Genomic DNA, 11,746 nt, shown 5'->3' with positions numbered 1-11,746 from the left:
TAAGCTTGACAGTTCAAGTTGACGTTCATGACATTTAATGTTGTTTTACACAGTACACGAATAACAAGAAATACGAATATACATCTATAACTAATGTGTTTATTATTAAATTTGTGTAAAATATTCTCTATTGATTCTTGGATGTTGATTGGGCCAGCTAATAATATAAACATCCGTTGAGTTACTTACTTAACTGGCGATCCTCTAATTTCTTGATTTACAGACTAAATGATATTATTTTAACTATTTTGGCTGGATTCCCGATATATTTTTTACGGTGGCCTTAATGATCTGCCTTACTCCTCACTGGTGTTCCATCAGCGTATACCGTTAGTGTATGCGGGGTTACTATTTCATTAAAAAAAAAAATTAATTCCAATAAAAAAACCCATTTAACATCAGATTGGTTAGATGCTTACCCGTTGGTATTAAAATAATTAATATTAGTAAATAAATGTACACATACTCATTCTCCTTATTTTGTATGTTTATTTAAATTTTCGATGAACACTCCATTGAAGGAAAAATCCTTTATATAAACCAAAGTAACCCTAGTGATAGCATAACTTATGTAATTGGAGAGAAGCGTTTGATAGCAATGAGGAAACATGGCCCCTTTCTAACAATATATCCTGTCATATCATGGTGGTTAATTCCTATAAATTCGTCAAGGTAGATTAATTAACTTGACGAAGTCTTCACAGATTTGAGAGTTAGTAATGAAGATTTATTGTTAAATTCGTCACGATGGCCCAACTAACCTGCTTCATCATCGCCTATTATCCCTCACTGATACCCCGCCACTTTATACCAATAGCGCAGGCAGGGTAAACATTCCATTATCATCTGTTAAAAAAAATCCTTACGGATCATCCCTCACTGGTACCCCGCTATATAATCTGAGAACCGTTTTAATTAAGTAAAAATTGCAAAAAATCAAAGTCTGCTGCGACATAGGTATTAAAATCATAACAAAGTGAAATCACGCTGCGTTCGAGCTGCGCATATATTTAATCCCTCTACAGTTTCTAGTTCCACGTTTGTGAAATGTAATTGGATTTAGAGTCGCGTGGCAAGGGCTTCCTAGACACGAGACCTTCGTTCGTCGGATAAGGACACGATTTAAAAAAAAACCTATTGTAAATTATAAATAGATAAACCGGAGAGGAAAAGGATTATTAGTAATGGAGACTGAGAATCCCATTGCTAGCAATATACCCAACCAGGTCGACCTCCTCGCGGTTCCCCCTGGAAACTATCATGGTTAATTCCTAATGAATTGATCATGATGGGCTAACTGGTCTGTTTTCATTCTCATCTATCACCCTTCACTGGTGCTCCGCCAGCGTATCCCATTAGCGCAGGCGGGGTTATCATACCATTTTCACCCATCAAAAAAAAAAAAAATAGATAAACCAATTCATATACGTGTAGGTATACAAAATTGTAAGCAATCTGTGCGTATTTTAAGTACGCATAATATCGGTATTGCACCAATATCGATATATTAAGTTTCTCACGACATTAATGGCGGGAAAACGGTCATTATCTATTTCGATATTGCACATACCGGTCGGATGCTTATATTAATTTCAATTGGGTTTTTCATTTTTATATTTAATATTAGATAACAGATATTTAACATATTCGTTATTGGGCTAATATTTAGATATATTTTTTTTAATGGATGTCTATGGAATGGTACCTCGCCCGCGCTAACGGTATACGCTGGCGGGACACGTTAATTTTTTTTTTTTATTTGTGGAAACTCACAAAGGCATATCGTGCTGGCTTTAATAAATAGATTGGTATATATGTAGGTATGTTGTGTTTTTTTTTTAATTTTTTATTTTTAATGAGTGAAGATGAAATGGTAGCCCCGCCTGCGATATCGATATACACTGCCGGGGTACCAGTGAAGGGTGACAGGTGAGGATGAAGGCAGGTCAGTTCGCTCATAGTGACCAATTAACAATTATGGTTTCCAGGGAGAACCGCATGAAAGTCAACCTGGTAGGGTGTATTGCTAGTAATGGGACTGTTAAATCTCATTACTAACAATCCCTTTTTCCCCCAAAATATGTTGTGGTTAATGGCAACAAGCATTGGTAAGCTCACGAGGTATCACTAGTATCTTCGTTGGCCCTTTAAAATAGAAGTGTATGCACTCTTCGATCTAACTTTATGTATATCTGAAATCTCCGCTCTTTATTTTGAGGTGGGCATAATGCCATCTGGGTGGGCATGGACAGCTCGGCTACTACTAATTAAATTTAATCGAGTGGCATCGACGTCATTTGCAGACGACTTTTTTTTAGGTAGATAATTTATTTACTTGCAAAAACATTTGAAAGATATAATTTTATATTTCTGATACAGATATGGTGGCAACCAATGCTTTGTTTTATTCAAAGAGATTTTAAAAGCAATCTGTTTCAATGTTCATTAAATTACAAATGAATAAAACTTTAATGGTACCTAATTTTTTTTCACAAACGAACAATAAATTTGTTAGTAAATCTATTAACTTGTCAAAATAAAGTTATAAACAATAGCGAGCGACGCTATTGGAAATGCTAACTGAATTAAAATCTGCGTTCGTCTCGAGTCTGTAACTGCCCCGCCCTAGTACGCAGGGCGGCCGGCCGCCCGCCCTTAGTATCATTTGCGTTCAGCTCTGTCATACACGTTCCTTACGCATACACAAATAAAAAAATAACATTAATACATTTCTTTAGTAAAAAAAATAATAATATAAACTCGATGAATACGAACTTTCGAATACATTCGAAATTTGAATATAGGAAGTGTTAAAAGCCAGTATTTCGTGTGTTTTTTTTTTATAAATTTGAAATAGGTATAGGTACTCCGATAAGACAGCTACACTACAAAGCTTTGAATCAGAAAACATTAATTAACTAAAGCGTTTAGAGTCAGTGATTTGTTTAATTAAAAAGACACTATTCATTTAAGTGATCACTAGAATTTAAGTGTAATTGTTAAACAGTTTAACGTAACGAAAAGTGATTAGAAATTGTATGTTTTTTCTTGTCAGACTTGTTACAAGTTGATCGATTTAAATAGACGATATATTTTGATAATAGTTTATTTAGTATAAAGTAGAAAATAAACGGCAGTGCAACAGGTGATCGAAACGACCACACTTGACATGATTCTTTACGATGTAAGTAACATTATAATACACTAGTATAAACAATGATAATAGAAAAAAAATTTTATTCAAATAAACTTAATAATAAGTATTTCTGAATTGTCAATTTTTTATGAATCTATCGACTAGTTCGGAATGCAATTTCAGCTGAGAAGAACAGACAAGAAATACAGCTGTTGCATTTTCAAATAAAAGTTTACAACAAATAAATATGAATGAATGAATAAAATGATTATCACAAACGATGCATTGATAAAAAGATAGAAAATATGATATAATTTATTATTATTATTATTATATTTTAAATCAAAATTATAATAAAATAGTAGAAGACAATGTCATTGCCCGGGTCTGTTTGTTTCTCCATTTACTTTCTACAAACGATGCAATAGATTTTACTATTAGCAAAATATTTTTTATTATGAATCGCTCGTATTTTTACTCGTTTATACATTTTGCATCCCAAGCAAATGAAGCCGTAGCAGGTCACTAGTCCTATGAATAAAAAACCCAAATAATTGTAAATAACAAATAATAAAAGTGGTAACCGTCGCCTATAGACATGAGCAGTACCATGGACATAACATACTCTGTTTCGCCTATGATACCCCCATGCGTTACCATTCCTGAGGACTCAGGTGTTATTCCTCTGTACACTGTAAATTCACGCCATATCCCACCCTTCAAACCGACACACAGCCATGCATACAAAACTGCTTCACGGTTGAAACACGAATGGCACAGAGATACCCAAGCAATCGACTTTTGTACAAAGTCTCCCTTTGGTATAAATATATTGTTACTCATTCATGCAAAAACTACTGAACGGATTTGAATGAAATTTAGTACGCGGATAGGTTATAAGCTAACTTAGAACATAGAATACTTTATACTCTGATTTACGCGAGTAAAGCCGCGGGATTCGGCTAGTTATACAAGAAATATGATTATGCACAATTAATTAAAAAAAATAATCTAATTATAATTAATTTACAAAATTTGATTTTATCCTTCTAATATAAAAAAAATAGAATATTTTCTATTTTTTTTATATATTATATATGTTTATTTCCAACTCAAATATAAGTGTTTAAAGTTTCAAAAGTTTCTGATGATAGGAGATATTTGACAAACTAATATATTAAAAGCGGTGGTCAGTTTTCGAGTGTTGGCAGTCACACACTTTCTACCATCGTACGGCTCGCCATCGACAGGGAGTTCACCCTCATACCTTACAGCCTAAATGGTCGCGTACAACGCGCTTTCAGAGATGTTTTCTCCCACGAACACTCAGATTATGAAATACCTGCCCTGCCGAGGTTTTCTCAAGATGCTACAGCATGGGATTCTTCAAAAAGGGGGTAAAGAGGTTTCTTTAGGATCGGCAACGCATGCGTAATACCTCTGGTATTGCAGGCGTTCATAGGCTACGGTAACCGCTTACCAACAGGTGGGCTGTATGCTTGTTTGCCACCTCAGTGGTATAACAAAAAACGCACATACTAATGGTAGTGGAATTAAACAAAATAATTTTAATCAAATAACCAGTAATATGGACTTCCTTAAGATAACACCTAGTTCAATAAATTCATTATTATTATTACAACCATTCAAATGGCCGGCAGCATACCTGCAATGCCGCTGGTGTTGTGGGTGATCATGGACAGCGGTAGTCACTTATCATCAGGTGAGCCGCATGATCGTTTGCCCTCTGTGTTGTAAAAAAAAAACCATTAATTGTCCACATCTAAACATAGGTTACTAAAATATTTGAGTGGAAATAATTACAAGGTTATTTTTATACACCAGAGGGAGACTTTGTACAAAAGTCGTTTGCTTGTACACCTCTGTCCCATTCGTGTTTCTACCGTGAAGCAGTTGTGTTTGCATGGCTGTGTTTCAGTTTAAAGGGTGTGATATGGCGTGAATTTACAGGGTACAGAGGAATAACACCTGAGTCCTCAGGAATGGCAACGCATGGGTGGTATCATGGGCGAAACAGTATACTGTGTTATGTCCATGGTACTGCTCATGTCTATAGGCGACGGTTACCACTTTCCATCAGGTGGACCGTCAGCTTGTTTGTCATTCTAAGTTGTATAAAAAAGGAATATAATACTCCTCTGGTCGAGCTATTACCGAAGGATAATTAATAACTCTTAATAACTCTTCACAAGCACTATATCTCTATATGGTCACATACATAGGAGTAAAAAGTTGCAGGGGCGTGCCATGTTAACGTGGACAATCTGTACATCGTTGTATCACTAGCATTTATAGAAGGTTTATACATATGTCAACAATATCCTACTTAATATTCTCCTCATGTACATAATATATGAGACGAGAAGCTTTCGAAGAATACACAAAAAAAAAGGGTTGAAATCCATTCTAATATTTAATAAGAAAAAGTGTTGTTTGTCGAATATGCGCCTCGATAGATGGATAGGACACCCGTCAATGTGTCACAAAAATCCAAATTGTTTTTGATATACTACGTACCAGTTGGCAGTGATCTCAAATATATATATATATATATATATATATATATATATATATATATATATATATATATATATATATATATATATATATATATATATTTAATATTTTACTGATTTTTATGATATTTTTTTGCATATCGAGTAAGTCTGAGAATCAGCCAACATCTATTTTTCATACCCCTCAATGATAAGAGCGACCTACCCCAAAAATTTTTTTTTATTTTTTATGAATTTCATTTTTATTTTTATTTTATTATGATTTAGCATTGAAAAATACATACAAATTCCAATTTTCACGCTTTTACGATCAACTGTTTTTTATTCGCGATTTTTATATTCCGCAATATGGTTGCAAGATGGTGATCGGGTATAATAATTGTAGTATGATAAATTTTCATGTACAGTTCTCGAAATAAAGTATATGGTAAAACAACGTTTGCCGAGTCAGCTAGTTACTGTATAAAATTACATTGATTTTAAAAATTACAATAATTACAATACAATATTCAAGTCCATAAATAAAGTTATCATTCATTCAAAATCAAGAAAAGCATTCCATTCTTTAGCAGTTTGCTTTAAGAACAACTACGGCTGACCGTAGCATATCTGAGTCCATAGGGTAAATTGTTTGATGGTGAGCTTAGAAATGGAGTGTCAAGTGATTTACGCAGGCCTGATTAGACTTAATATTTTGACGCCAGATCTATAAATGTCATCACCATATCAGCTTCTAATTGTCCACTGCTGAACATAAGCCTCCCCCTATTAGGGCTACCTATCAGTCAAAGTTTAAGTGTTACATTGAATTTTATACCTCAAAGCAAAATACAACATAATTCAAAACAATTGGAGCAGTCTGACGGATGGAATACCCGTCTATTCCATGCTTAAACTTGTTAACTAACAAGTTTGTTATATTATATGAAAACAAGCGCCATATGAAATAATAATAAAATATTATCAATTTAGGAGAACAAATAACGAATTCTCCAATTATAGTTTTGCTAAATGGAGACTCAATTTTTTTGTTTCCAAGGTAAATTTAGTAAGCTTAGATTTTATTTATTTATTTATAGGATTACCAACATAAGATACAGCTACAATAAAGCTAAATTTTAATACAATACACTGGCAGCTCAGATCTCACTGTTCTTACATTTATAGGCATCATGCCTTGCAGAACACAAGGCATGCTGCATCATCATGCAGCATGCCTTGTGTTTGACAAACATTAAAATATAATTAAATTATTAAATGAGTAAAGATATTAACAATATAAATAATAATATAATATAAATAATGGAAATTGTATTCAAATTATTATAAAATATAAATAAATATAATGTAATGGGGAGGTATATCAACACTTTAATTTAGTCATGAATACAGAGTGACTATCGTTGTGAATATCAAGTTCAGGCTTGGTTTTTACAATATCGTTATACAGTTATATATATATATATCGTTATATATAAAGCATCGAGTCTCAAAATCGGGTCAACTTGTCAGCTAATTGTCAAATTTTTGACAATTACCTGACAATTGATAAATGATTTTTGCTGATTCGTTTTTTTTTTAACAATGTTCTATACATTTACGCACATAATATATCTTGACGTATTATTTAATAAATAAAATTAATATTTGCGCATTAAAAAGGAGCAGAATTTATAAGACAAAATAAATATAGAAGTTATAAAGGAATCATTCATAACTATTTATCACGCAAAATTGTATGAGTGTCGTAAGAAGCGACTAAGGGAGGGCAAAGCATGGGCAGCTCTCTCTTAAAACATCCCCAAAGCCTAATTACGGTTGCCAATCCCTTTGCCAAGCATGACAAATACTGGTAAAACCCCCCAAAGAAGAGGGCTATGCTTAGCAGCGGACAGTTAAAGTCTGATATGATGATGATTATCAATATTATATCCTGCAAACGTAAATCAATTGCGCAAGCGAAAATTCCATTCCATTTACAATTCCTAAAAAGTTAAGAGAGGGACTGGCTGAAAACCAGCTCTGTGCAGCTGTTCACATTGCGTTGGGACACTCACAGCATCAGCTGAACCGGTTTCTTTTGCCGAATATGGAACACTTTTTGTATATGTTATTTATATTTTATATTGTAACTGTAAGGCAATAAATGTTTCTATTCTATTCTATTCTATACTAAAAAAATACTATGGTATAGGCGTGGCGTAGGTGACAGATCATCATTTTCCAGCAGGTGCGCCATCTTTTTCCCCATTCTAAGTGACATTATGAAAAAAACGCGCCTTATTTAGATCTAGTCTTACTCGAAGGTGTTCCGAAGACCTGCAAGTGTATTGATCTCAATTTGATGCATAATCTATGAAGATATTAAATTGCAGTTAAGAGCACGACCACGTCAGTTTTCAAATAAAAAACCGCATCATAATTAGGTTATTTGTTTAGAAGCTACACACAAACAAATATATAGATACACAGATATACAGACATGTTAGATTTATAACGCCCCTCTGACGCAAAAAAGCGTCAAAAGTTAAAAAATATTTTTTCGGGAAAATCACTGCCATTTTGGATAACAAAAGTAGTTTTGCCCTCGCGTCTAACTATAATATACCGACGACGATCACCGCCCACGACAATTTCGGGGTTTCATATCATATCCTTTTGAAAAGTAATATTTAGAGCTTACCCGAATATTCAGGGGGCTATGGGCTTGTTACGTCATATGACAGTATGGGTACGTAAATATAGATAAGTGCGAGACCTCTGTAAATAGATTATGAACGGCTCGGCGCATCCGTGCAGGGCGTAGGTCAAGTTCAGATCGATAACACTTGCAGGTCTTCGGAAAACCTTCGAGTAAGACTAGATTTAAATAAGACACGTTGCTTTCATAATGTCACAAAGAAGATGGCGCACCTGATGAGAAATTGTGACTGACGTCTATAGTACTTTTTAATGATTGAAAATGGAATGGTAATCTCGCTTGCGCAATTGATTTCCGTTAGCAGGATATATCATTAATATGTACGGTTATTTGGTCAGAATTACTTTGTTTAATTCCGCTACCATTAGTATGTATGTGACTGCTAACATTCGAAGATTGACCACCACTATTAGAAGTTCCATAATCTTACAAATTAGCCGTCAATTTCCAACTGTTGATGCCAAACTTCGGGTGTTGGCAGTCACAAATGCTAATAGCACTACTAATGTTAGCAGAATTAAACAAAAAAATTTTAACCAAATAACCAGTGGTATGAACTTGGCAAGATAGGATTATCACTGGTACCCCACCAGCTTATACCGGTAGCTCAAACGGTGTTAACATTCCATTTTCATTCAATAACCCCTACCCCTCCTATATTTAGGAATTGCTTAATCATTTTATCTGCCGTCAACTGTCTACTGGTGAACATAGGCCTCCCTCATAATGAGGGTTTTGCCAGTAGTTATCACGCTTGGCAGGTGGGTTGACAACCACAGTTAGGCTTTTAGTGATGTTTAAGTGGGACGCTTAATTACTTAATTGCTTAATGGGTACCATAAAATATACTAACAAAATTGTCATATCTTGAAACCCTATAGCTAACTTCATTGCCATATCCCATTCATTTAATTGAATTACAACTTCGCACGCACAAAGCAGCTTGGCGACAAAAATACGAATGGGACAGAGGTACCCGTGTAGACAATTTCAGACAAAGTCTCCCTCGTGTAACATCAGTAACATAATTAATCTTACGCTGGCCGGTGGCTTTTGATAGAATTCCAGTGGTCGGTATAAATTACTAGGGCTTTTTGGATCTGCCGAGATTGAGGTCGCTCTATAAAGCGTGTGCCGTACTAAACATTTTTGGTGTATCCAGATTGTTTAGATCGTACTAGGATTGACCTCCCGACGTCAATTAGTAATCCTCTTAATATAATTACTGAATCACAGCTCTGTTGCGATCTTACAAAACAATTGAATAGTTTTTTTTTGTTAGACGCCATAATCCCTAGAGTCCGTTTAGGGACAATTAAAGGAGAAGATGTATCTTTAATTTCGGGCCATAAAAGTTGTAGGCCCGTGATGGATATATTTACTGATAGTTTTTTAAGCGACTTTCAAAACGAGACGGAATCCTGAACCGATTTTAATTATACATTTTGAAATTTATTATATGAGCGTTTTGATAAATTTTTTATGCAACTTAGAATGCCAAATAAACGGACGGCCCACCTGATGAAAAGTGATAATTGTCGCCTATAGACATGAGCAGTACTATGGATATAACAGAGTATACTGTTTTTTCCATGACGTCCCCCATGCTTGCCATTCCTGAGGACTCAGGAATTCTTATATTAGTTTGTAACTTTGCGGTTTTTGAGGTGATAAGACCTGTTTTTTTTATACTACTGTGGTGGCAAATAAGCATACTATGAACGGGGTTACCGTAGCCTATGGACGCCTGTACCACTAAAAATATCACGCGTGCGTTGCCGACCCTTAAGAAATCTTAATACGACCTTTTTGAAGAACTCTACGCTGTAACCTCTAGAGAAAGTCTCTGCAGGATCATCAATCCGTTTTGTATGGCTCCAACTATTATTCGTTAAGAAAGGTTTTTTAAACGAGGTAAACAATGAATGAGTCGTAAGTATCTACGATTTGTGTGACAAATGATCAACTACAACCTACACAATTGAAAACAAATTCATTTAAGTTCAGAGGGAGACTTCAGAGTACAAAAGTCGATTGCTTGGGTATTGCTCTGTACCATTCGTGTTTCAACCGTGAAGCAGTTGTGTTTGCATGGCTGTGGCTGTTTCGGTTTGAATGGTGGGATATGGCGTGAATTTACTGGATACAGAGGAATAACACCTAAGTCCTCAGGAATGGCAACGCATGGGCGGCATCATGGGCGAAACGGTATACTCTGTTATGTCTATGATATTGCTCATGTCTATAGGCAACGGTTATCATTTTCCATCAGGTGGGCCGTCAGTTTGTTTGCCATTCTAAGTTGCATAAAAAAAGTATATTGCTGGTAATGGAGCTGTTAGAAAATTGTAACTCTTTGCAAGCAGGTTGGCAACCGCAGTTAGGCTTTTAGAGATGTTTTAAGAGGGACGCTGCTGCCCATCCCTCGCCCTCCCTTAGTCGTCTCTTACGACACCCACGGGAAAGGAAGGGGTGGTCCATTCTATGCCGATACCTACACGGCGATTTGATAGAATTAGTTATATTTAGTTATCATAAGAAAAAATCACAACTTGCATTTTAGATATATTTCAAGGAAAAATGATGGCAATGGCCGGAAAGAAGCCATATAGTATATTTGAAAAAAGAAAAAGAAATATTTTTATTTTTTCATACCATTCTTGTATCTCTTGATGTAATATTTAATGACTATAATTTTGATATGTAAATAAATATTAAAAAAAAAGACACTAGTGGAACTATAGAAGTGGTATCATTTTGGAGTAGGTCATCTAGATGACGTGGACTTACACACACACATATATATATATATATATATTCTTTATTGCACTTGTAAATGACATTGTTAATGCATTTATAAATATATTGTGAGCAAGGGTTGACTTTTCTCTGACAGAGATCTCTTCCAGTCAACCCAATACAGAGAAAGTATGTCGTTAGCGGGCAGCTGAAGTGCTACAACTATTAATATTTAGAATACATAAACAAATATACAGTTAAATAAAATATTAAAATATATAATAAAATATTATATAAATACATATACTATAAATAAATATTAATAAATATAATAAATTTATTGAGTTTTTCGAAATGGATAAGAATCACTTGCTTATTAAAACAGCGAGTCAGGCCTCGTCGTTTACGCGTAAGGAGGTCGCTTTACCTGGGTCTTTCGCTGGGCCGAACTTTCCCTTTTATTATCTTATATTTACGTCGAAAGAGATAAAAAATTTAAGACAGCTCAGCATTTTGAGTTAAAAATAGACTTACCTAAACAAATTCCTTTCATTTCCTAAAGTACTCGCAGGTCATATGAGGTGCTGGCGATCGCCATCCGCCGTTCATCACTTGTACTTAGCTATTAGAGCG

The 11,746-nt window shown here is 34.7% G+C and overlaps 1 protein-coding gene across 1 annotated transcript in view; it reads left to right on the top strand.

Moving 5' to 3' along the window:
• Positions 1-2,651: 2,651 nt before the first annotated feature.
• Positions 2,652-11,746, top strand: part of LOC113514590 (dual specificity tyrosine-phosphorylation-regulated kinase 2) — a 101,588-nt gene continuing 92,493 nt past the window's right edge. The window contains exon 1 of the mRNA XM_052901940.1: positions 2,652-3,184. Within this exon, the coding sequence (XP_052757900.1) occupies positions 3,170-3,184 (15 nt within the window). The 5' untranslated portion in view covers positions 2,652-3,169. The remainder of the gene's footprint in view (positions 3,185-11,746) is intronic.

This window comes from Galleria mellonella, unplaced genomic scaffold (assembly GCF_026898425.1).
Source record: "Galleria mellonella isolate WM207_F2 unplaced genomic scaffold, CSIRO_AGI_GalMel_v1 utg83, whole genome shotgun sequence".
In the NCBI taxonomy this organism is placed as follows: domain Eukaryota; kingdom Metazoa; phylum Arthropoda; class Insecta; order Lepidoptera; family Pyralidae; genus Galleria; species Galleria mellonella.
This window is presented reverse-complemented; position numbering and strand designations above follow the sequence as displayed.